This window comes from Mobula hypostoma, chromosome 16, assembly GCF_963921235.1.
Source record: "Mobula hypostoma chromosome 16, sMobHyp1.1, whole genome shotgun sequence".
Taxonomy (NCBI): Eukaryota; Metazoa; Chordata; class Chondrichthyes; order Myliobatiformes; family Myliobatidae; genus Mobula; species Mobula hypostoma.
The window spans coordinates 15,937,880-15,965,865 of NC_086112.1; the positions used below are offsets into that span (position 1 = coordinate 15,937,880).

At 42.3% G+C, this 27,986-nt stretch overlaps 1 protein-coding gene across 1 annotated transcript in view; it reads left to right on the forward strand.

Moving 5' to 3' along the window:
- Positions 1-234: 234 nt before the first annotated feature.
- The window catches only part of LOC134357255 (leucyl-cystinyl aminopeptidase-like), a 111,185-nt gene continuing 83,433 nt past the window's right edge, over positions 235-27,986 (forward strand). Inside the window, exons 1-3 of the mRNA XM_063068593.1 lie at positions 235-832; positions 17,363-18,194; positions 18,896-19,034. Coding sequence (XP_062924663.1) covers positions 811-832; positions 17,363-18,194; positions 18,896-19,034 — 993 coding nt within the window. The 5' untranslated portion in view covers positions 235-810. The remainder of the gene's footprint in view (positions 833-17,362; positions 18,195-18,895; positions 19,035-27,986) is intronic.

The window sequence follows — 27,986 nt, forward strand, 5'->3', positions numbered from 1 at the left end:
ATCACTTTAAAATGAGAGGAGGGTCAGTCTCAACATTGAGAGTTGTTCGTAGATTTACATCTAACTACGCTATTGCGCAACCCCTCATTGTTTAAGTTCCAGTTTAATAATCGTTCAACCATGCATGGATACAGCCGAATGGAACAGCATTCCTCTGGAGCCAAGGAAACAAACACAGCACAAGGCTGCATTCTTGCAGCCCCCACTCCCCTCATAAACCACCCATCACGGCATCACCTCCTGTCCTGTGTCCAATTAAATATCGGTTGCAGAAGACTACACAAGAAAAACTTCGCTGATGTCGACTGCCAACCGGGAATAAATGTTCTGATGTTATTTTTTTTTCATTAACAGCAGAGGCGCATAAAATATATGAAAACAAATAACCCACTGAACGCCTCTTGTTTTCTCGGGGCATTGCCAGAAAACAGAAACGACCTTAAACTTGGTTGACTCCCCGGCTGAGTGGCAAGCGGGCTGGCCAAGAACACGCAGCTCGTCGATCGACCCGTCGGGTCTTCTGGCCCCAGCTTCCGAGCACAAAGGAGTAAAGAGAAACAGATAAGTGAAGATGGTGGTTGGTAGACTTGCGTGAAGTGGCGCAGTTTGCAAGGAGGTTAATTTGTGTTTTTTAAATCACCTTTGGGAATATTTGCGCATTTCCCCAGACGTGTTGAAATTGTGTGAGCTTGCGGTGCGAGTGTGACGCTCGCTGCCGCCCGTCCAACACCGCGACCGAGCCGCTCAGCAGAGAGTTCGGTCCGAACCCGAGCCGAGCCGGGCCGGGTCGCAGAGCGAGGGCCACCGCTGATGGAGCCGCACTTGCGGAGTGGTGAGTGTCATCCCGGGACACGCAGTGGGTTAAAATGCCGCAAAGTGCTTTACAACTGCGAGGCGACGGACCTTGTCAGAGTGATGTTACAGCTGCCGAGGGGCAAGATTGGGGTAGGGGTGGGGAGGGTAGGGGGTTGGGTTTTGGGAGTTGAAGGGGGAGGCATTGTGGTGTGAAAGGGGGACCTGGGGGCGGTGGAGGGGAGTTAAGGTTGTGAAAATTAAAACAAATTTGAATCAAGTTCATTATCGATGACATGTGTCATGAGCACCGTTCTCTCTAAGCTGTGCGGCCATGCTAGTAACTGAGGTGCTACCGCACACATAGCCTTTGTTGTGACACAGCTGGAATTTGCTATTCTATAACGCTGTATTAAAGTACCATGCTGTTTTCAGGCCGTGTAAGATTTCCCGCTGAGTGCAATGGTTGGTCCGTGCAGCTGTAAGAAAATAATTAGGAACGTTGACCATGAAATTTGCTGTTTTGTGGCAGCAGTACCGTGCAAGGCATAAAAATTACCAAAAATAAATTAATAGTGCAAAAGGGGAATACCAAGTAGCGTTCATGGACCTTTCAGAAATTGGATGGCAGAGGGGAAGAGGCTGTACTTAAAAGTTTGAGTTTGGGTCTTCAAGCTCTGTACCTCCTCCTTGAGGTATTAATGTGAAGTGAGCATATACCAGATGGTGAGGGTCTCTAATGCCACCTTCTTGAAGGTGTCCTTGTTGTTGGCGAGAGAGTTGTGCCTGTGATAGAACTGGCTGAATCTCCAACCCTCTGCAGCCTGTCATGTGTATTGGAGCCTCCATACCAGACTGTGATGCTCTACTGCAAGAGTTGCCTTGCCTTGCCCTTAACTTCTGGTGGAGTCATCGGGGCGCCGTCATGACAAGCTTTGCGCCAGTCTGTTCCATCTGCCGCGGTTGTGTGCCAGAGCCTAGGTCACCACAAATGTTTCCCCTGTCCATTCTTTAATGTTGTCCATCCATCTTTTCCTCTGTCAGCCTCTCCTTCTTTTCCCCTCCACAGTTCCTTGTAGAAGAGTTTTTGCAAGGCCACTGGATCTTGTTATGTGGCCGTACCATCTCAGCTTTCTTTTCTTCACCGTTGTGAGAAGGTCTTCACGGGGGCCAATGGGGTGCTGGATGGTCTTGCAGACCTGCTCTTTTGTGATGTGTTCCAAATAGGAGATGCCCGAGATGTTGCGATAGCATCTCATTTCCAATGCCTGTATCTTCCTCTGTAGCTCTGCTGTGAGGGTCCATGTCTCGCATGCGTACAGGAAGATGGAGAATACCAATGCACTCAGGATTCGGATCTTGTACTTCATGGTGATGTTGCTGTCCCCCTTTGATACTACCCACAACAGTGGTGTCATCAGCAAACTTGCATGTGGTGTTGGAGCTGTACTTAGCCACACAGCATAGGTGTACAGCAAGTAGAGCAGGGGGCTACGTACACATCCCTGTGGTGCTCCTGTGCTGATGGAGATTGTGGAGGAGATATTTTTGCCAATCTGAACTGACTGGGGTCTACAAGTAAGGTAATCCAGGATCCAATTGCACAAAGAAGTATTGACGCTGCGGTCTTGGAATTTACTGATTAGTTTTGAGGGAATGATGGTGTTAAGTGCCGAGCTGTAATTGTTAAAAAGCATCCTGATGTGTCCAGATGTTCCAGGGTTGTGTGTAGAGCCAATAAGATAGCATCTGCTATAGACCTGTTGTTGTAAACCTGGAGCGGATCGAAGTTGCCACTCAGAGAGATGCTGATGTGTTTCAACACCAGCCTCTCAAGACACTTCATCACTGTGGATGTAAATGTCACTGGGCGACAGTCATTTAGACAGGTTACCATGCTCTTCTTGAGCACCAGTGTGACTGAAGCCTGCATGAGGCAGGGAGGTACCAGACACTTGCAGTGCAAGAGGTTGAAGATATCAGTGGATACACCAGTCAGTTGGTCGACATGTGTCTTTAGTACTCGGCTAGGTACTCCGTCCGGACTGGATACTTCCATTGAATTCACTCTCTTGAAGGCAGCCTGCATGTCATCTCCAGATACTGAGACCATAGGATCATTGAGAGACATGGGGATGCGTGATAGTTCCTCCCTGTTCTGGTGGTCAAAGTCAGCATAGAAGGAAAGAGGATTAGAATGGAAAAGCAAGGGTGTAATATTGAGACTTTATAAAGCACTGGTGAGGCCTCACGGAGTATTGAGAGGTGGTTTGGGCCCCTAACTACAGAAAGGATGTGCTGAGACTGCAGAGGATTCAAAGACGGTTCTCAAAATTATTCCAGAATTGAATGGCCTGTCATATGAAGAACGTTTGCTGGCTCTGGACCTGTATTCACTGGAACTCAGAAGAGTGAGCAGTGAGCTCATTGAATCCGATCGAATTTTGAAAGGCCTTGATCGAGTGGATGTGGAAAGGATGTTTCCTATGGTGGAACCAGAAGACACACCACAGAATACAGGGGAGTCCTTTTAGAATGGAGATTTGAAGGAATTTCTTTAGCTAGAGTGTGTTGAATCTGTGGAGGTCGTTACCATAGACAGCTGAGGAGGCCAAATCTTTATGTATATTTAATGCAGAGGTTGACAGATTAGAAACATAGAAAACCTACAGCACAATACAGGCCCTTCAGCCCACAAAGTTGTGCCGAACATGTCCCTACTTTAGAAATTACTAGGCTTACCCATGGCCTTCTATTTTTCTAAGCTCCATGTACCTATCCAAAAGTCTCTTAAAAGACACTATTGTATCCACCTCCACCTCCATTGCTGGCAGCCCATTCCACTCACTCACCACTCTCTGCGTTTTAAAAAAAAACAACTTACCCCTAACATCTCCTCTGTACCTACTCCCCAGCACCTTAAACCTGTGTCCTTGTGGCAATCCATTTCTGCCCTGGGAAAAAGCTTCAGGCTATCCACACGATCAATGCCTCTCATCATCTTATACACCTCGATCAGGTCACCTCTCATCCTCCGTCGCTCCAAGGAGAAAAGGCCAAGTTCACTCAACCTACTCTCATAAGCAATGCTCCCCAATCCAGGCAACATCCTTGTAAATCTCCTCTGCACCCTTTCTATGGTTTCCACATCCGTCCTGTAGTGAGGCGACCAGAACTGAGCACAGTACTCCAAGTGGAGTCTGACCAGGGTCCTATAGAGCTGCAACATTACCTCTCGGCTCCTAAATTCAATTCCACGATTAATGAAGGCCAATACACTATATGCCTTCTTAACCACAGAGTCAACCTGCGCAGCTGCTTTAAGTGTCCTATGGACTCGGACCCCAAGATCCCTCTGATCCTCCACACTGCCAAGAGTCTTACCATTAATACTATATTCTGCCATCATATTTGACCTACCAAAATGAACCACTTCACACTTAAATGGGTTGAACTCCATCTGCCACTTCTCAGCCCAGTTTTGCATCCTATCAGGATCCCGCTGTAACCTCTGACAGCCCTCCACACTATCCACAACACCTCCAACCTTTGTGTCATCAGCAAACTTACTAACCCATCCCTCCACTTCCTCATCTAGGTCATTTATAAAAATCACAAAGAGTAACGGTCCCAGAACAGATCCCTGAGGCACACCACTGGTCACCGATTGTGATTGGATTGATTGGTCAGGGCATGAAGGGAGAAAGCAGGAGATTGGGGCTGAGAGGAGAATTGGATCAGCCATGATGAAATGGCCAAGCAGTCTTGAATGGTCAGGTGGCCTAATTCTACTCCCATATCTTATGGTCTTGTGGTCTAATTCAAATACATTTTAGAATTTACGTAGGGCTTTAAATAAGAGTTTCTGCAGATCCTGGAAATCCTGAGTAACACACACAATGCTGGAGGAACTCAGTAAGTCAGGCAGCATCCATGGAGGGGAATAATCCATCAATGTTTTAGGCTGAGATGCTTCATCCAGTCCTGATGCTGCCTGACTTTGCTGAGTTCCTCCAGCATACTGTGTGCGTTGCACAATATAATGATCTCTTTCCCTCTTTCCCTGCTGCCTTCATCAATCATGTACTCCAATACTTATACCACCTCTTTTAAAATGGAAATTGGGAAAAAAATACTGCTTCCCACACTTATTAGAACAAGCACTTCTTAGTTTTACTCTGTTTAAACTATATTAGCCATAAATCACAACTATGCAGAATATGTTTATATCTCCATTTATAGATGCCTCTCCTCCTTCCCATTCTCCCATGGTCCACTCTCCTCTCCTATCAGATTCTTTCTTTACCTCTTCAACCTTTTACCCCCAGCTTCTCACTTCATCACCCCTCTTCTTCATCCACCCACCTTCCCCCTCACCTGGTTTTACCTGTTACCTATCAGTTTGTACTCCTTCCCCTCCCTCCTCTTTATTCTTGCTTCTCCCCCCTTCCTTTCCAGTTCTGATGAAAAGTCTTGTCCCAAAAGGTCAACTGTTTATTCCCTTGCATACATGCTGCCTGACCTGCTGAGCGTCCAGCATTGTCTGTTTGTTGCTCCATATCGCGGGTTCCCAACTTGGAGTCGGCAGACCCCTTGCTTAATGGTATAGGTCCATTGCATAAAAATAGTTGGGAACCTCTGCTCCATATTTATATCCACTTTAGTTTAATAATATCACAAAAGGCTCTCAAATGTGGACAGACACTACTGATCAATTTCTTCCCCTCTTAGTTTACATTGCTTCCCTTTTCTGATGTTTGGTCAGAACAATAATGGAACCTCTTGACCAAATCTGCATCCTCTTATCTATTGAATTGCTGCCACGTGATTGGTTGATTAGATATTAGCATTAACAAGCAGGTGTACATGTGTACCTAATAAAGTGGCCACTGCGTGTATAGTGAGTTCAAAATGGAAGAATTTTCCCTTGGTTTATGATTAAATACAACTCCTTGTTCTGTCGTAGATCGATGATTAAATGCATCCTCTGTGATGTGACCTCAGTTGTGATTCAACAGCATGATTCAAATCTGGACACCAGGATTTTAGAAACAGAAAATGTACAAAGTATTCCACAATCTGCTTCACCGTTCTTAACAGTGCTGATGTTGAACATGTAAATAGATTAGCTGTTCCCCTAGATACATACTAGAATGCACAGTCTTCATTCATTAACAAAATATGTTGCATAGCGATGCATGAACATACTTCCTACAGGCGCTGGAGAAAAGGACCAAGAAATAAAAATATCAGAAGAATGAGAAAGCTAAGCATCTAGACAATCAGACTGCATACGATGTAAATTGAACTTGGCCAAACCATCAAGCAACTCAAAAGAATATTTTGACAAACGTATACATGCATTTTAGATGTGGATCAGTTGGTTTCACTCTTCATCTGAGTTAAAAGTTTCTGTTTTCAAACCCCATTCCGAGACAGAGACTGTTCTGGGATAGGACATGCTCTCTGTCGAAGCCCTGTCTGCACTCTTGGGTAGACATAAAAGATGTTGCAAAGAGTTGAAGGGTTATTCAGAGTAGCATGGGAGATACTTTTAATCTCAGCTGTAAAAACATTTGCTTGGCCACTAACACTGTTTCCGTTTGAAGATTAGCTGCTACATTTTCAAGTAAAGTACTTGTAAACTACTTTGGGATATCCTGGAAAGACTATGAAAGAAACTTTATATAAAAGCAAATTTTTCTTTTGAGTTGCAGAAGTATACCAATTCTGATAATTAAAGACACTGGCATTAAAACACAGTCACACTACCAGACACAAAAATAGGTTACGTATAGATAGTGAAAATTTAAAATGGTATAAAACACATTGTAGACGAAGTCTATTGTTGGGAGGGAGATGAGTAAACGTATGCAAACAAATTTCAGTAATATGTAAGATAAACTGAATCATAAGCATGGGTGATTTCAGTTTACGCTAAAATTAGTTGGCCAGGTAAAGGTGATAATGAGCTCCTTTCTTCGCTGATATCTGAGACACCCAGTAAGGGAGGATTCACGACAGGATTGAATAATGGTGAAATGGTGACAAGTGGTTAGCAGGTTCGCTCTACAGGACCAGTGATCACCGACCAGGGTTTTCAATTCCTGCCGCTTGTCTGCTCCCTCTGTCACTGTGTGGTTTTCCTCCCACACTTCAATGATGTCAATTTTGACCTAGGGCTACAGAGTTGTAAGCAAGCTATGCTACATGACAACACTTGCAGGCTGCCTCCAGCACATTGCACTCTGTGTTTCAGTACTCAACCTTTTATATTTCAGGTTACTTTTAGCAGACTGTAGATAGAAAAAGTACACTCAATGGCTGCTCTATTAGGTTACACTTCGTTATCTAATCAGCCAATCATGTGGCAGAAACTCAATGCATGAAATGATGCAGATGTGATCAGGAGGTTCAGTTATTGTTCAGACAAACATCAGAATGAGGAAGAGATTGCGAGCGAGGTTGGAGGTGACATCGGATGCATGTCAACTCTGGCAGGGTTTGCAGAGCATCACTGCCTTCCAAGTGAAACCCAGTAGCATGAGTGGCAGTGATACTTTACTACCAGATGACCTCAGTACCTTCTATCTCCTCTTTGAAAGGGAGAATAACTACAGTTGTGTAGATGGCTGTTGCATCCGGTGACCCTGTGAACTTTGTCTCGGAGGCCGATGTCAGGCTTTCTTTAAGGAGGTTGAATCCTTGTTAGATGGTAGAAACCGTTGGAGTACCTGGTAAGGTTCTGGAAACTTGTACCAACCATCTGGTGGGAGTATTCAAGGATATTTTCAACCTCTCACTGCTATGGTTGGAAGTTTCCACCTGCTACAAAAAGGCAACAATTATAACAGTGCCTAAGAAGGGTAGTGTGAGCTGCCTTAATGACCATCTCCCATAGCCTGAAGCCTGAAGGCACACACTCAACGATTCAGGAACAGCTTCTTCCCCTCTGCCATCCGATTCCTAAATGGACATTGAACCCTTGGACACTACCTCACTTTTTTAATATATTATTTGTGTTTTTGCATGATTTTCATCTATTCTATATATGTATACTGTAATTGATTTACTTATTATTATTTTTTGTTTTTTTTCTATATTATGTATCGCATTGAACTGCTGCTGCTAAGTTAGTAAATTTCACATCACATGCCGGTGATAATGAATCTGATGCTGTGCACTTATCTACGGTGATGAAATGTTTTGATAGATTGGTTATAGCTAGAATGAAGTCCTGCCTCAACAAGGATCTGAACCCATGACAATTTGCCTATCACCACAATAGGTCTACAACATACACAGTCTCAGTGGCTTTTAATATGGTCTTAGATCACCTGGACAACTCAAACACCTATGTCAGGATGCTGATCATTGACTGTAGCTCAGAGTTTAACACCATCATTCCCACAATCCTGGCTGATAGGTTGCAGAACCTGGGGCTCTGTGCCTCCCTCTGCAATTGGGTTCTCGACTTCCTAACTGGACGACCACAGTCTGCACAGATTGATAACATCTCCTCTTTGTTGACAGTCAACAGTGACGCACCTCAGGGATGTGTGCTTAGCCCACTGCTCTACTCTCTCTATACCCATTACTGTGTGGCTAGGCATAGCTCAAATACCATCTATAAATTTACTGATGATACAACCATTGTTGGTAAAATCTCAGATGGCGTGCAGGAGCGAGATACGCCAACTAGTTGAATGTTGTCCCAGCAACGACCTTGTACTGGATGTCAGTAAGCCATAGGAGTTGATTGTGGTCTTCAGGAAGGGTAAGATGAGGGAACACGAACAAATCTTCATAGAGGGATCAGAAGTGGAGAGAATGAGCAATCTCAAGTACCTGGCTGTCAAGGTCTCTGAGGATCTAACCTGGTCTCAATATATCAATGCAGCTATAAAGAAGGCAAGACAGTGGTTATATTTCATTAGGAGTTTGAAGATATTTGCTTTGTCAACAAAAGCACTCAAATGTCTATAGACACACGATGGAGAGGATTCTGACAGGCTGCATCACTGACAGGTACAGTAGGGCTACACTACAGGATGGAAAGAAGCTGCAGAAAATCAGTCAGCCGCATCTTGGGTACGAGCTCCATAGTGCCCAAGACTACTTCAAAGAGCAGTGCCTCAGAAAGGCATTGTCCAGTATGAAGGACTCCCATCTCCCAGGGCATGCCCTCTTCTCATTGTTACCATCAGGAAGGAAGTACAGAAGCCTGAAGGCACACACTCAGCGATTCAGGAACAGCTTCTTCCCCTCTGCCATCCGATTCCTACATGGACATTGAATCCATGAACACTTCTTCACTTTTTTAATACATATTTCTGTTTTTGCACTATTTTGAATCTATTTTATTTATATATAAAATACACACACACTTATATACACACTATATTTATTTTTCTTTCTATAATATCATGTATTGCATTGAACTTCTGCTAAGTCAAATTTCACAACATGTGCTGGTGATAATAAACCTTATTCTGTTTAGAGGAAGTTGATACAGATTACATCTGTATCATGTGACTGACATCATGAGAATGAATATCATGTTTTGCTGCTTCCTGTGTGTATAGAATTGCTGTTACTGCACCATAGTGGGTTGTAAGACAGCTCCATAATCAGTAAACTATCTGTGAAATGCCCTTCATACACTGTGTAATTCAAGCACATGGCACCATCCAGCCCAGACACAATCTAACTGATGATGGCATTCATCTGTCTCTAAGGACAATGGATAGTGGCAATGGAGTGACCTCTCCAGGGCACAAGCCTGGGCAGAAGATATGGAGATCCTGGGATGTCCAGTTGTCAAGGTCCCCTTCTCGGCCTCACTGATGTAGTCAAAAGGAAGGTGAAGCATTATGACTGGCACCAGCTTGGCTGCAGGAGCTCCTGGAAGGATGTTCAATGACGTTCAGCTGCCTTAGGGGCTCCACTCCAGGTTTTCTGTTTGGGTTTACTCCTGTAGCCTTGGTCTCTCCTGAGACTGTCCACAAGGGAGTGGGGCTATTTACCTATAGCTAGAGGATCTGGTTCCTGAGCACCAGGTCGTATCCATGCGCTGGTGGGCCTGCATATTCCATGTGCGGGAGCCAGACCTCCTTCCTGTCCTCTATAGTTCAGCCGGACTCTGAAAGGAGTTCGGTTTCCAAGTGTCGCCAGCTTGGAGGCACCACATGAGGCTTGCTATTGGAGAGGGTATGTACTGGCAGGGACTGACTTGCGCATACAGCTTTCCTTTTCACGAGATTGCTAGCTAGTGGTGGAAGCTGAAAGCGAGAGCAACATGCACGACCTACTGCAATACCACACGATGCGTAACAACAAGCATTTGACAGACTTAAGGGGGAACCTGAGGGGCAACTTGTTCACTGGGTGCAAGTGTGGAATGATCTGCCAGAGGAAATGGTGGATGTGGGCTTGATTTCAACACTTAACCAAAGTTTGACTAAGTACATGGACCTGAGAGGTATAGGAGTTGTAGTCCAGGTGCAGGTCAATGGGACTAAGCAGAATAAAAGTCCAACATGGACTAGGTGGGGCAAAGGACCTGATTCTGTGCTGTAGCACTCTGACTCAATGACCCTGACTTGGTGTCTAAGGCTTCAAACAAATAAGGATTTTCCCAATGGAACGATTATACTCTACAAATATCTATGCACATACATACAAAAATATTAAAATTGTATTATGTTAATTTGAAATGGTGCTTCACAAAGTTGTTTTACTCTGTTCCCACTTCTGCAATTAATGGTAGTCTTGTTTCTTGCAGATGCTGCTATTTCTATGGCCAATTGTGAATAGAACATAGTACACTACAGCACAGTAGTCTCTTGGGTCTACAATGTTGTGCTGACCTTTTAACTTGCTCTAGGATTAATCTAATGTAGCTCTCCATTTTTCTATCATCTGTATACCTATCTAAGAATTCCTTGGAAGGTCCTTATTGTATCTGGTTCCACCACTGCTCCCGGCAGGGATTCCGTACACCCACATCTCTCCACTAATAGTTCACTCAGATTTCTGGGAACAGGTGAAGTCCAGTAGTGATCTTGATCAGCAAAGGAAATCACAATCAGGTTTATTGTCACTGGCATCTGTCATGATGGTTGTTATTTTGTGGCAATAGTATAGTGCCAGACATAAAAAAATATTAAGTTATAATAGAAATAGTGTAAAATAGGTAATGAGCAAACAGTCTGCTGGAGGAATTTAGCGGATTGAGTGGCATCTATGGGAGGAAAGGAAATTCTGAGCCAAAAACTCTGCTTCGTGACTGAGAGTGGAGATGGGTGATGGCCAGTATAAATAGGAGAAAGGGAGTGGTGAGACAGGAGTCTAAGGTGGCTGGTGGACTAAGGGTTGATGAGAAATGGCAGGCAGGTTGTACTGCAGGACTGCAGGGGGAGGAGAGCTGGGGTTGAATTGAGAGACACTAGCAGACAAATGATCGATGGACACGAGGAAGTCTGCGGATGCTGGAAATCCAAAGCAACACACAAAGAAAAAAGATGGAGGAACTCAGCGGGTCAGGCAGCATCTGTGGAAATGAATAAACAGTCGACATTTAGGGCTGAAACTTGAAGAAGGGCATCGGTCAACTGTTTATTCATTTCCAAAGACGCTTCCTGACCTGCTGAGTTCCTCCATCATTTTGTGTGAATGACAGATGGAAGCAGGCAATGTCAGAAGAACAATTGAGAGGCAGATGGAACAAAGAAGAGGGAGACATGGATGGGTAAGTACGAAGGCTGGAGCAGCTAGTGGAGGAAGATGAACAGGAATACAGCAAACACAGAACTGGAAGCTGATAAGGGGGCAAGAATGAGAGACTTTGGGACTGGAAGATGCAGTGGTAGTAAGAAAGGCCTTGTCCTGGAAGTGGTCGGGACCAAGAGACAAGCAATCTTGATCAGGCAGTCTTGGGTCTCAGCTTGAAATGTTGACTGTTTATTTGCCTTCAGATGTTACCTGACTTGCTGAGTTCCTCCATCATTTGTGTTGCATAAAGAGTTCCTCCAGCAGATAGCTTGTTGCTCTAGATTTCAGCATTTGCAAACTGACGTGTCTTCATTTATAGAATATTGGGGTACAGTCTTGTCTCAGATCCAAGGCAAACCAAATGTGTGATTCTCAGGATGTGAGAGGTTATGGAGATGGAAGTATGCTGGTATTGACATGAATGAGTGGCTTTTACATTAAACTTCTGAAGGAAATTGACAGTTGATGTTCTCCCTGGCTATGGTGTCTAGAACCAAGAGATACTGTCTGAAAAGAAGAGATCGACTATTCAAGATTGTGATGAGAAGTCATTTCTGCACCAGGAGGGCAAGGAATCTTTGGAATTGCTAATTCAAGTGGAGAGGCTGAGCTGCTAAACAAATTAAAGACAGACAAATGGATTTTTGGTCATAAAAAGAACCAAGCGAGGAAAGCCAGATTAGTGCAGGAACATGACCTTCAGGTAGAAGTTTACCTGTGAACAATGGTGGAGCAGAAACAAAGAACAACACGGGTTGCTCCCGTTTCCATTTTCCACTGTTCTCTCATTGTGCTTGTTTGCTATCAACTCTGCCACGAGTCATCTGTCCCACACCGTCTGTTCTGCTTAGTGTTCCTTCTGACTTGCACTGTCACCCTCAACCTTCTAACAAACATCATCTCTACGTTGAGTAAAAATGCTGAAAATTTATGTAACCGAAATGTTTAAGACAAGTCCTTACTTTAGAGAAGAACAGGAACTTATAATAAACTATAATGCATTATTTCTACCTCAAAATATCAACTACCAGGAACTGAATGTTGTCTGAAGAGGAAGTCATGAGATCACACCCTAGTCCTCATTTGGAACCAGCAGTGGAAAGCACGAGTAGCTTCACATACCTGGGTGTCAGTATCTCAGAGGATGCAATCACAAAGGAGGCACACCAGGGGCTCTGCTTCATTGGTACCTGAGGAGATTTGAAATGTCATCAAAGATGCGTCACATATTTCTATGGATGTATGGTGGAGAGCATTCTGACTGGCTGCATCACAGCCTGCAATGGAGGCTCCAAAGCAAAGGATTGCAAGAGGCTGCAGAGGGCTGGACATTCAGCAGGCTCCATCACGTACACAACACTCCCCACTTTGAGGACATCTTCACGAGGTGGTGCCTCAAGAAAGCTGCATCTACTGTTAAGGTCCCTCGCCATCCAGGACGTGCCATCCTCTCGTAACTACCATTGGAGAGGAGGCACACATTTCATGACTTGAGAACAGTTCCTTCCCTTTCGGCATCAGATTTCTGAATGCTGGGAAAAAGGAGAATCTGATCTACTGGAGGAACTCTGCATGTTGAGCAGCATCTTTGGTTTGAGGATTTTAGATAGGATTAGGAGGGAATATTAATTAGCCTTGATCATATGACAGAGCAGGCTTAATGGGCTGAATGGCCGAATTCTGCTCCTAAGTCCTTCTATGGTCTTGTGGCTTTATTATTTCTCTTGGTAACTTTAGAGCAGATGGAAACATTTGTTCAAAGTTCATTCATTCTCAAAGTATGCACACATTATGAGATTCACCGCATTACAGGCAGCCACAAAACAAAGAAACCCATTTTGAAAAAAAGACTGTCAAATAGCCAATGTGCAGAGAGGGTGGAAAAAAAATGTGCAAACAATAAAAAGTAAGGAAATAGCATTCAGAACGAAGCCTGAAGTGGCTGGAGCAGGCCTGAGCCTCAGTTCAGTGCAGGGCTGAGTAAATGTCACTGAGCAGAACTAGCCCAATCCTCGCCTCTGGTCCCGACACCCTACCTTTTCAATCCATCTGGCCTGGTATTTAAATCGTCCAAATATTGGGTCATTGCTCGCTCTAGGACCCAGGCCTGTTGCATTGATATGTTCTGGGCCCGGACCCTGCTGCCACGTTTCAGCCCTAACCCAACCTTTCCAAATCAGCCTGGCGCTCTGATCAATCAAATCTCGCTCTCGGTTTATATGGACGGGTCTGAAACCACCTCGACTCCTCTGCTCGCCCCAGCTTTGCCTCGAATCCCCTCGACCTCGCCTTGCACCTGCTCGCTTCGACCATTGACTCAGCTGTGCCTTCACTCGCCTCTCCACTGTTTGTGGTGATCGTTTACCATAAATTTTACTAATAATAAAGTATTTAGTTGTATTCTTTGTTGTGTTATTCACACTTACACATGCCAATTCATGCTAAGCTTGAGCTGTGTTCCGGCCAGGCTGTCCCAGTGTATGCTGTTTAGAAAACTACCCCGATGGGCATGTTGTGTTGTGATTTGGTTCAGGAACCCATATGCAAAAATAGTGATTTTAACTTGTACTATTTCATTGCAGGATTGTCTGAATTACACATTTGTAGTCCCAACTAAGAAATCAGTAGTTTACATCAGCCCAGAACTCTAAAAATGCAACCAAGTGCGGTTATTGTTCTTTTCTCTGTTTTTCCCTTCCTTCTGAAGGGGTAACATCTGGTGTGTGCTTGGTGACATCTTGGCTGTAGTAGAGTGCAAATGAAGTAGAAGTAGGCTTGTCATCACTGTCTTGCATGATGTGAAGTTTGTTTTGTGACGGCAGTACAGTGTAAAGATATAAAATTACCATAACTTATGAAATGGTGCAAAAGGATAGTGGAAGGGAAGAACCAACACCTGAGCCATTGGGTGAGGGTCTTCAGACTCCTGTACCACCTCCCTGATGGTGGTAACGAAAAGAGGGGATGTTCCAAATTTGAGGGTTGTTGATGATGAATGCCACTAACTTGAGGCACTGCTCAGCAACTCTTGCAATCCTGTACATTGGTGCCCCCTTACTAGAATATGATGCAACCAGTGGCGATGCACTCCACAGTACATATCTGTAGATATTTGCAATAGCCCATGAGCTAGTAGGGTTGGTCGGTACCATCTGAGGGGAATAATGCTCATAGTGAGTTTTGGCAAGGTATACATCTCTAGAGTTAGAAAATATGTGATAGCGTTGTACCAGTGGTAGTTTTATATGTGCTGTCCTGCATTTTATAGCACTACTGTAAAATAAGCATTTCTGAAAAGTGGCCAATATAAAGAACAACGTATATATTCAACCTAGTGGTATTTTGTCATCAAGTGTCTCTGGTGACGTAGACATACTTTTTTGATCCCGAGGGAAATTGAGTTTCGTTACAGCTGCACCAACCAAGAATAGAGCATAAATATAGCAGTACAAAAACCACAAACAATCAAACAACAATATGCAAACTATGCCAGATGGAAATAAGTCCGGTACCAGCCTATTGGCTCAGGGTGTCTGACCCTCCACGGGAGGAGCTGCACAGTTCAATGGCCACAGGCAGGAACAACCTCCCATGACGCCCAGTGTTGTACCTCAGTGGATTATGGCTGGAGTCCAACAGCAGAAAGTTCAATATCCGGACTACAAGCACGTTCCTTGATCGTAATATGACCAGGTTTGCACCAACCGTTGTTAACCAGAACAGCAAGCCCCCAACTCCTTTACGCTTACTGCTGTCAGTGACATACCAAATCTCCTGAAGATTCTAATGAAATAATAGCAGCTAGTGTGTTTTCTTCATGATTGTATCAATGTGGTTGGGCCCAGGGTAGATTCTCTTGAGATGTTGGCATCTAGGAATTTAAAGATGCTCGCCTTTCTACTCTGACCCCTCCCCCCAATGAAGATTGGACTGTGTTCTCTCAATTTCCCCTTCCTGAAGTCTACAGTCATGTTCTTGGTCTTGCTGGTGTTGAGTGTGAGGTTGTTGTTGAAATGCTCATCAAGCAGCTGACCAGTCTCACTCCTGAATGAGAAGGGGGCATGCTCTAAATTGTGAGGGTCATTAATGATAGAGGCCTCTAACTTGAGGCATCGCCTCTTGAAGATGACCTTGATGGTGAGGGAGGTTGGTGGACATAACTGAATCTACAAGCCTCAGCCACATTTTGCAATCCCGTGCACTGGTGCCTCTGTATCAGGCTGTGGTGCAACCAATCAAAACTTATGAATTTGTCACCAATAGAGTTCAGGTATTTTCAGATCATATTATAGTTATTACAAATATCACAACATATCTTAAAATATCATGACTACTTCAAAATTACATTAATTATGACCTACCACCAGATCAAACGTGATCATGATCTATTGTATATCACAAATTTGATTTTTAAAATATTTTGATAACTATTTCAGTATAATGGTTTTCATTTGTAATCCTATGTATTTTATGTACTGGGATATATTATTTTGAGAAGGGGTCCTTAGGCTTCACCACACTGCAGGTATGAAGTATGATAGTTGCTTCCTGCCTTGGAACAGAATCAGAATCATTCAGTTTGAACATTATGACTGAGTCGCCTTTGAAAAAACAAGCCATGGGTAAACACGAATATTGAGAAATTTTCAATCCTAACAAATTATTTGCACTTGCACATACTTGGGTTGGGGGGGGGGGCGGAATAAGTGAATTGAGTCAAACTAGTTCAGAAAGAATCCATCATTATTTTTTGTGCAGGTGAGGACGGTTTTCCATATAAACTTCCTGTCCCTCTTCTCCCAGTTCAGTTTAAAAAACACAACGCTGGTTCACTCCTGCCCCACACTGTCCTTCACTGTTCATGGATTCTTAAAACTCATCATATCAGAATAATGAATTCAGTTTTATCAATGATTGTTATAAAATAGGGCATTCATTGCTTGATATATTTATATATTTGGTATTCAATATAATTTTGCAGTGTAGTGGAAACAGGGTTGCCCTCTTCTCATCACTACCAGCAGGGAGGAGGTACAGAGGCTTGAAGACACACACTCAATGTCTTGGGTACCACTTCTTCCCCTCGCCCATCAAATTTCTGAATGAACAATGAACCTATGAACACTACCTCATTATTTTCCTATTGTTTTACCCTAATTATTTATCTTATTGTATCATATTTTTTAAAATATTGCACAACACTGCTGCCAGTAAACACAAACATTTCCTGACATATAAGACATAGGAGCAAATTAGGCTATTCAGCCCGGCGAGTTCACTCTGCCATTCAATCAAGCTCATTTATTTATCCCACTAAACCCCATTCTCCTGCATCCCTCCCATAACCTTTGATGCCCTTACTAATCAAAAACCAATCAAACTCCACTTTAAATATACCCAATGAGTTGGCCTCCACAGCTGTCTCTGGCAATGAATATCCACAGATTCACCACCCTCTGGCAAAAGAAATTTCTTATCTCTGTTCATCTATTCTGAGGTTGTGCCCTTTAGTCCTAGTCTTACCCACTATAGGAAGCAACCGCTCATGTCCACTCTATCTATGAGATTCCCTCTCTCATTGTTCTAAACTCCAGCAAGTTCAGGCTCAGAACCATCAAATATTTCTCAAACATTAACCCTTTAATTCCTGGGATCATTCTCATGAACCTCCTCTGGACATTCTCCAATGCCAGCACAATGAACCTGATTCTGATCCTGAAACCCACCAGAGGTGAGTAGGGCAGGGCCAGGTTACGTAAAGCATGCTGAATGTGTTTGACAACATTTTGTCTTTCAGAGCGGGCTCAATTGCCCAGAAACATGATCGAGAACACCATGTTTGAAGAGGAGCCCAACATAGTAGACTTGGCCAAGGATTCATGCCTTCATCCTCTGGAACCTGACAAAATTGAATATGAACCGCACAGTTCCCGGTTGATGGTACGTGGTTTAGATGAACACGATCTGGATGATGATGAGGAAGATTATGAATCATCTGTAAGACTACTGGGCAAGTCGTTCATGAACAGGAGTTCCAACCACCGCAACAATGTGTCAGGAATGTATAACCATCACTTGTGCTCACTGCCTATCGGCCGGACTTTCCTTATTGGTGTATTTGTTGTTGTGATTATACTTTCTTTATCGATGCTGGTCTACTTTCTGCCTAAATGTACCTTCACAAAAGAAGGCTGCCACAAATTGAACATGACTTCAGCCCTCATATATCCTCTGGCAACCAATGGACAGGTTTTCCCTTGGCCAAAGATGAGACTGCCTAAAGCTGTTGTACCTGTGCACTATGATCTTACTTTGCACCCTAATCTCACCACCTTGAAATTCACAGGCTCTGTACACATAAGCCTTCTAATCATGGAAGATACCAACAACATTACTCTTCACAGCTCAGGTCTCAAAATCACCGCGGCAACCATTACGCCGGAAGGAACCAGCCACCCTAAGAATGTCCAGGTTTTGGAATATCCACTGCATAAGCAAATTGCAATCAAGTTTAGCCCAATGCTGACAAAAGGAGAAAAATATGTACTGAATCTGAAATATTCAGCTAATCTATCTGATAACTTATCTGGGTTTTTTAAAGGCACTTATCAAGATAAAAACAAAACAAGGTCAGCCAACTTCTATTTGCTTTTCAATTCTTAATGAGTTACATTTTGCATTTTCTTTCAATGGATTTGTAAGGGTAGAAGACTCTGTGATTAAAGTCAAAGTAAATTTATTACCTAAGTACATGCTGTTCCTAAAATGTTGGGAGTGTGGGTCTTCAGGCTCCCGTACCACCTCCCTTGATGGCAGTAATGCGATGAGGTTATGTCCTGGGTGGGGATGTGCCCTCTTCACTTTACTACCATCTGGATGATGAGGGTCTTTAATAATGGAGACGGCTGCTTTGAAGCTACCCTTGATGGCAGAGTGGATTATGCCAGTGATGGAGCTGGCTGAGTTTACCATAACCTCTTGCAATTCTGTGCATTAGAAACTCACTCCCAGGCTTGAATAAGGCACCAAATATATAGTTGCTAAATTTGCTAATGGCATGAAGATGGAAGTAAATTATGAAGAGAATGGTGGTGACTACAATGGGACATAGATAGGTTGAGTGGGAACAGATTCACCGGTGACGTTTAATGTGAGAAAAATGTGCAATTCACCATTGTGGCAAGAAAAATGATTTGAAAAATGCACATAATGTAAATGTGGAAAGATTGGAGAGATCTGCAACGCAGGGTTTTGGTGTCCTGGTGCGTGATTCACAAATGGCTAACCTTTATCTGCTTTTGTTTCTAATGTTGTTATTTCTCCATTACAGGATATTCGCTGCCACTCAGTTCAAACCTTTTTTTGCACGAAGTGCCTTTCCGTGCTTTGATGAACCAGCGTTTAAGGCCACATATGTGATCAGAATAATAAGGGAAGCAGACCACATCTCCTTATCCAACATGCCGAAGGTAACTATAAAGAAAGGTTTCATTCATTTAATTAACATACTGCAATGAAAGTATACACTCATTGGTCACTTAATTATGTGCAGGAGTGGAACCTGGTGTAGACTTCTGTTGCTGTAGCCCATCTACTTCAAGGTGTAACGTGTTGTGCTTTCAGAGATGCTCTTCTGCGCACCACTGTTGTAACGCAGGGTTATTTAAATTAGTGTTACCTGTCAGCTTCAACCTGTCTGGCCATTCTCCTTTGACCCCTCTCATTAACAAGGCATTTTCACCCACAGAACTGCTGCTCGTTTGATTATTCTTTTTTGTTTTTTGTTTCTTGCACCATTCTCTGTAAACTCTAGAGACTGTTATGCATTAAAAAAAGCACCACGAATGGCGCCAGCAATCACTACATGGTCAAAGTCACTTAGATACCATTTGTTCCCCATTCTGATGTTTGGTCTGAACAACAACTGAACCTCTTGACCATGTCTGCATGCTTTCTTGCATTGAGTTGCTGCCAGGTGACTGGCTAATTAGATATTTGTATTAACGAGTAGGTATAGCTAATAAAGTGGTCACTGAGTGCATATTTTAGAGTTTGTTGGAGCAAAGTCTGTTAACTAGACCAGTAATTGCAATGTTGGTTTTGCTGAAAATGGCTGCAAGTATGAACTGATTACTGTATAGCAGCACAGCTTCTGGTACCTTGTTAACAATTAAATATCATATGTGAAGTATTTGAGAAAAATTAAACAATTGAGAAGAGAGCAGGAAGAACTGAGGAGTGTGATTTATGACTGATGAATTAATGCTCAGATCAACTACAGAAAGAGGAATATACAGAATGTAAAGTGAGATTAAATTGAGGAAGAGGATCTAAGATTGAAAATTAATCAAAGGGTTACTTTATAAATTTATCAGGAAGTTAAGGTGCTGAACTTTGAACTGAGATGAAAAGTGCTTGGAAACAATGGTATTAGAACTTAGCATGTTGTCAGGGTCGACCAAAATAGCTTTAGTATTTTCAGTGTACAAATGGAGGAAATTTATTTTTACTCACAGTAAATGTTTGAAGGTATTTAACAATGCAAATGTAGCAGATAGTCCATTATTGCTGTTATTACTCAGTAATGTTGATATTAATGTGGAGCTAAACATCTACGTATGCGATTTTTGAAGAGAAGCCATCATTGGAGATTCTCTGGTGAATGTGTGCATATCGTACAAAGCCTTCAGATATTGTTTTTGACTCAGGATCGCCCATCACTATGTGAATCTGTACTTCAATACAGAATCATTGCTTTGAGAGAATGGGACACTAGAATATTAATGAAATGAATATGTTTACATAATGATTAACATAATATTAATTTCAAGTGTTACCCATGAAATATTGCTTATGAAAGTAGCATGGACTTCTCCACTTTAACATAGTCAATTGTTTTGATGCCTTCAAAGTGTTCCCTTTTGCTTCATTTCAACACTTGGTACAAATAATTCCTCCGTTTGAGTTAGGTGGATAGTGTCTTGCATTGTGTCTGTGAAGTGTTGTATAGGAAATGCACATTTTCTTCCAAATACTGTATGTCAATGACTAGATTTCATTTTAGTACAAAAGTAGTAAATGCCAGAAGCACTTGGCCGATCAAGCAACCTCTTTGGCTACATCACTGCCTGGTGTGGGGTGAGAGGGGGTGGTCACACTACTGCGTGGGATTGAAATAAGCTGCAGACAGTGTTACATATACTCAGCTCCATCATGGTCACTAGCCTCCGTAGGATCCAGAACATCTTCAAGGAGTGAGGCCTCAAAAAGGAGGCGTCCATTGTTAAGGACCCCCATCACCCTCGTCATGCCTTGTTCTCTTTGCTGCCATGAGGATGGAGGTACAGAAGCTTGAAGGCACACACTCAGTGATTCATTAACATCTTCCCCTCTGCCATCCAATTTTTGAATGGGCACTGAGCCCATGAATAGTACCTCACTACTTTATTTTTCTCATTTTGCACTACTTATTTAATTTAACTAATTAATATGTATACTTAAATTCATGTTTTTTTTCTATTATTATGTATTACATTATGCTGTTTCCACAAAGTCGGCAAATTTGACAACGTATACCGGTGATACTAAGCCTGACTCTGAACAAGGGGAATAGTCTGTCTCAGGTCAACGACTTGCCCTGAATGATGCCAAAAGGACGCAGTGACACAGTTTGTTTGGATTTCTGGAATCTGGATGTCCAAAACAAACAGATCCATTGCATCATTTTGCTCCCAATTGATTTATTTTAGTGGTGTGTTCTTTTATTTACTTTGCAGCACTCACTGACCGTACCTACTTGTCCCTTTGGGGGTAGCGATGTACTTCTAGTAAAGGGGCACCCACCGTATTGTTGTGCAAGGAATTTCAGGATTTTAACCGATACTTTCATGTCAAGATAAAAGTGGTTTATTATTGTCACACATACCGAGTTATAGTGAAAAGCTGGTCTTACATACAAATCATTACATTGTTCATCAAGATGGAATAAGGTAAAACAATAAGAGGTAGGAATATAGTGTGCCAGCTACAGAGAAAGTGCAGTGTAAGTAGACATTAAGGTGCAATGTTATAATAATTCTTGAGTCAGGGCTCCATCTCACCTAACTAGGGGAACCATTCAGTAATCTTGTAACTGTCCTTCAGCTTGGTAGTGCATGCTTTCAGGCTTTTGTATCTTCAGGCTGATAGAAGAGGGGAGGAAAAAGAATGTTTGGGTTGGGTGGGGTCTTCAATTATACTGGCTGCTTGACTAAGGCAGTGAGAATTGTAGGCAGAGTCAATAAAGGGGAGGCTGTTTTCCATTAATTGCTCAGCTGTGTAGGCAACTCTCTGCAGTTTTGTCCGGTCACATGCAGAGTAGTTGCAGTAGGAACCGAGGAACTTGAAGCTCTCAACCTTCTGAACCACCATAATTTTGCCATAGACAAGATAAGAGTTCAGGAAGTGGTACCACCATGTGCCTGCTATTTTTGTCTTATTTTTCACAAATAGGAAATGCAGTTAACCATAAAGATTGCCAGTTATCCACACACAAAACTGGCTTATTTATAGACAATGTTTTTCTTAAGGGTGCAGAGAGAAAGATTCTTCAAGCTGCTGGGAGTTTGAATCAGTATATGAATATCCAACATCAAGTGCTCTTTACTGTTGTTCTGGATTGGTTCCAACTTTCCAACATTTCTTAATCATATACACCATTCTATTTGCCTTTAGAGAGGAAAAAAGGCATCACATACTCTCCGATGTTTTTAGAGAGGGGAACACTGGGAAGGTGGTCCTTGTCCACCTTGAAGGTGGAGGTTGTGCGTTTGCTGTTGGGGACTTGTGGAAGTAACTGGCAGACATTTTGTAGGTGATGTCTGTAGCGGCAAAATTGATCCAAAATCAAAACAATACAATTTCTACCACCATCACAGTTGTTATACTTGTGTTTAATGCCCACAGCTCCAGTGATTACTCCTAAGAGTTGAATTCCCTATTTCAATCCTTTATCAGCAATTAGCATTATTTTTACAGTTAAGCGTTATTGAGCATTATCTCAGCAGAGATGTGATCTTCGTGGTCTCAAGCTACAAACTGCCACAAAGTAAGCATGAATAAGTAACTTATCCCTTCTGCTATTCCCGAGCTCCCACTAATGTGATAACTACATGCTACTGAGACACAGGAAACATGAAATCTCAACCTTCTGAACCACCATAATTTTGCCATAGACAAGATAAGAGTTCAGGAAGTAGTACCACCATGTGCTGCTATTTTTGCCTTATTTTTCACAAATAGGAAATGCAGTTAACCACAAAGATTGCCATTTATCCACACACAAAACTGGCTTATTTATGGACAATGTTTTTCTTAAGGGTGCAGAGAGAAAGATTCTTCAAGCTGCTGGGAGTTCTGATTTGTGAATCACATGCAATGGCTCAAAAGCTTTAGGCAAATTCATCCCAATCAATAGCTCAATTTCTGAATCAAGTTCTGGCAAATAAATATGCTTTAGGTGAGACTATTCCTGAAGATCTCTCTGATGAGGAATGTTCCCTTTGTGAACAAGCATCCATTCCTGTGTATAGATGTTGGGTAGTTCAGAACAGCTTTCACTATTTAAGTCAGCTACTTCCTATACTGAAACAACGCAGCTACTCACAATGCTCTCTTAACCTGTAATGCGTAAGAGAATGGGCTTTCCTTTTCCTATCAGGTTGAGCTTGTTCTTGAGGCTCTCTGTGAAGAACACTGCTGTGATTCCTTGATCTAGTAAAGCATTAGTAACCACTGTCTTGTTACTTTTCTTAGACTTCAGCTGAACTAACTGGAATAATTTTCATTAGCTCTGGGCTCAGTTTCACTTTCCATAGTAGTGCCAAAGCTACTTGAGCTTGAGTATGAATTTGTGATCCAGTTTTGATTGCACCTTTACTTAACTGCTGGCAATGTAGCTTTGTATACTTTCCCAAACACTTGGGTGTGTAACAGTTTTCACTTCTCTTTCAATAAAGTGAACAATTTCAGTGAAAGTAACCTTATGGTTGTGCCTTTTTTACAACTCATGAACCACTAATCTCCATCCTTTTCTAAGCTCATCGGGCAGTTTATTTATGACAATCTTCATATTAGCAGGCATGTCTCTAACTCATACCTGCCTTGCATGTCTTGCATAGCATTGCAATAACCTTTATGAAAAAAGTATGTTATCTTGAAGAGCCTTTATGTCTTCTGATTTGATAAGTGGCCAAGAAAGAGCCTTCTCCATGTAGGCCACAGTGATTATCTGCTCATCACCAAAATATTCCTGTAGTAAAGCTCGGGCCTTTTGATATCCAGTCCGGCCCACTGGCAACTTTTGACAAGCTCTCTAGTGTAACCTCAGTTGTACTGTTCAAGACAGTCACCATAATCTTCAGACTTGCTCGCAGTACTATTATTGAAAGCCCTCATAAATGAGTGATCCTGCAGAGGATTGCTATCAAAATTTGAATATCTCTTTTAGGCAGAGATGCAATGTGTTGTTGTTGCAATACTAGGCTTGTTATTTCCTTTCACATCCAGCACAGCATTTAGTCCCTTTATCATCTGAAACACAGTGTCAGCACACTGCAAATCAATACTTTCAGAAGCACCTTGTGCTATTCAGAGAACCTTCTTGGTACAGGCTGCGAATGAGCCAACCCTTGAGGTTCATAGACTTTTGATCCTTAAATGTATCCACCTTGACAAAGAGTATGTTGGATTTTCTGTGTTCCATGTCAACATAGGAACTCTCACCAGAGAACTGCTCTGCTGTAGTATGCTTGGCACCTACAGCATTTGAAGCTCTTGGCACTTTAACTCTGGCCATCTTGTCTGCGATTTCTTCTTGCAAATTAAGTCCTCCATCTTCCTCCAAATCTGTTCCACCTGTTGTTCCTGGTCTCTTTGAAGCTGTTCTGCTTTTCCACCGAGGCATGCTGATCCCTCAATAGCTGTTGTCTTGTGTGTAACTCCTCCCCTCTGCTATCCGATTCCTAAATAGATATTGAACCCTTGGACACTACCTTACTTTTCTAATCTGTAGTATTTCTGTTTTTTGCACAATTTTTGATCTATTTGATGTGCGAGTACTGTAATTGATTTAGTTATTATTATTTTTAGTTTTTTCTTCTATAGTATGTATTGTATTGCATTGTACTGCTGCTGCTAAGTTAACAAATTTAACGTCACATGCCGGTGATAATAAACCGGATTGTGATTCTGATTCTAAATCGACCTCCATTCTAATATGTACCAATGTTATATTAGATACATGAGATGGCTGGGCGTGTGCTCCATGCGTACACTATCTTGTAACTTATCAGCTTGTTCACAGCTTGTTCTTTGGCTTCATAAATATTTACATTTCCCTCAGGAGACTAACCCTCATCTGTTTGTTTAATTGCTCTCTCAGCTTCATGGTCGCTGCTTTCATTTGAAATCATTTTGTCTTCCAAGTGCACAAATGAGACAAAGCAATGGCAGTTATGGAACCAATTCAATTATTTCAGTTTTTCAGAACCAAAGGGTGAACATTTCAGACAACCACCGCTACAGCTTTTACATCCATCAAACTGCAAAGGGGAATGTTTGCCGACTTCAAAGCTATATGAACCACAAACAAGTTGTACTTGCCACAAGCTGCTTCAGGCCACTGCTTCCAATTTCTCAGACACATCGAGTGCTGATAAAACTGTCAAAATTGTTGCTGACAAAATATAGTGGCAAAATTGATCCGAAATCAAACCAAAACAATTGCCTTCTACCTGCAACCCCACAGAGTTGTTATACTTGTGCGACACACCCATAGCTCCAATGTTTGATGCCAAGAGTTGAATTCCCTATTTCGATCCTTTGTAGCAATTAGCAAACATACAGTTTAGCATTTATGAGTGTTATCTCAGCAGTCAGCAAAGATGTGACTTCCAGAGTTTGCTTGTCCTGAATGCTATTGCACTCACGAGGAATTGTGGACTACGCTCATCCCAGCAAGTGGAACAGTATTCCACCTTGCTACTGGCTCGTGTCCTGTAGGTGATGGAAGGCCTTGGAGTATCTGAGGTGAGAGATGCTACAGGTTACTGAACATCTGATCTGCTTTTGCCATCATGGTATTTGTATAGACGATCTGGTTAGATCGTTTCTAATGAGTAATGACCTCCCAGGATATGACTAGTGGTGAACACAGCAATGAAGATTAAGGATAATGTGTTAGGGTCTCCAGAGAAACAAGGCCATTGCCTGGCAGATTTCTTGTTCTAAGGATGTTACTTGCAACTCAACAGTGCTTGACTGGTAATTGTCTAAGTCACGCTGAACGTAGATGCAGATGGTTTAATATGCTTTAGGAGATGTGGACACAATTGACCACTCTGCAATCATCAAAAATCATCTGAGCTTATGATAGCATGGAAGTCATTTGTGAAACAGCTGGGAAATAATAGACTCCTCCCTGTTCTCTCTATTTGTATTTGGATCTGAATTTAACTTGGAGTGAAGCATACAATATTCCTGGCAATTAAACCACAAATATTGAAACTGATCATTTTAACAACATCCACAGGCTTTTCCAGGACAGTTTTAGAATAAAGACAAAAGTTCTGTTGTGCGTATTTCAGAAAGATGACTATCCCATAAAAGCATAAAGTAATTCCTGATCCCTAGGGTCGTGAGCTCTGTGTTATAGCTTGTATTCCCTTTGAAGTTCAGTTCCTTTGAAATCAATGGAGGAGAATGTATGTTGGCGCTTCTCTATCAGTGGCCACTTTATAAGGTACAGGAGTGGAACCTGGTGTGATCTTCTGCTGCTGTAGTATATCCACTTTAAGGTTCAACATGTTCTGTGTTCAGAGATGCTCTTCTGCACGCAATTGTCGTAATGTGGTTATTTGAGTTGCTGGCGCCTTCCTGTCAGCTTGAGGCTGGCCATTCTGCTCTGAACTTTTTCATTAACAGGGAGGTTCTGCCCACAGGACTGCTGCCCATGGGGTGTTCTTTTGTTTATCACACCATTCTCTGTAAACTCCAGAGGATGTTGTGTGTCAAAATCCCAGGAGATCGGCAGTTTCTCAGATACTCAAACCAAAAATCATTCCCGTGCCAAAAGTCACTTCAGTCGTACGTGTTTCTTCCCCATCCTGATATTTGGACTGAACAACAACTGAACTTCTTGACCATGCATTGAATTGCTGCCACATGGTTCATTAGATATTTATATTAACGAGCAGGTGTACCTAATAAAGTGGCCACTGAGTGTATATTGAATGTGGATAAATGGAAAGACAAATCTTGGGCTAGCTACTTGTCGACATGGTGGGTTGTCAAATATGAACTTTAAATTGGTTTGTTCAGAGTCTTCTGTGGAGCTGCGTTTACAGAAATGGGCTGGTGCTGTGTGGCGGTGATATTGAGATTTTAATTAACCCAAATGTTGATTAGATTGAAGTTTAAAAAGTAAAGGTAGGGAGATGTTTCTGAAATGTGCTCATCAGGACTTGTATGTTTCCTGCCCAGTGAAGTAGAAATCATTGTTGTTTCTGGTTATGAGAAGGAGCAAATGAACTCAGTGGAATAAAAACAACTTGCTGGGGATACTCAGCATGTCGTGTTGCTTCTGTGGATTCAGATGATGTTTGATGAAGGAAAATAATTTTCAATGACAGGAATCTGCCTTGAATAGGATGGAGCCATATTGAAGTATTGGAATAATGGACGGCCATTGTAAAAGAGATTCCATAATCCTCAAATCCACCTTCAGTATCAGAATATCACTGTTTAATATCACTGGCACATGTTGTGAAATTTGTTGTTTTGTAGCAGCAGTACACTGTAATATGTAATAAAATTATAAATTGCTATAAAATGTGTAAATGAGAGTGAGAAAATAGTAAGGTGGTGTATGTGTGTTCATTGCCCATTCAGAAATCTGATGGCGGAGCTGTTCTTAAAACATTGAGTGTGCGTTTTCAGCATCCTGTACCACCACCTTGATGGTAGCAATAAGACGTCTTCGATGCTGGGGAGGCTAGTTCCCAGCCGGAAAAAGGCAAACGTAACACTTCTGTTCACAAAGGGGACTTACCAGGTAGTTAATAGTTACCAGAACACTGGGAACTTTTGTTAATTGTACAGCATAGTAGCAAAAGCACATTGTATGCTTCTTTGTTGGAAAGTAGTGATTGGCAAAAAAAAAATGGCTATCTCATAATATGTGAATTTGTAAAGGAGAGCCAGCACAGATTTGTTAAAGGGAAATCATGTTCAAATAACCTGTAACACACATCAAAGTTGCTGGTGAACGCAGCAGGCCAGGCAGCATCTGTAGAAAGAGGTACAGTCGACGTTTCGGGCCAAGACCCTTCGTCAGGATGCTGCCTGGCCTGCTGCGTTCACCAGCAGCTTTGATGTGTGTTGCT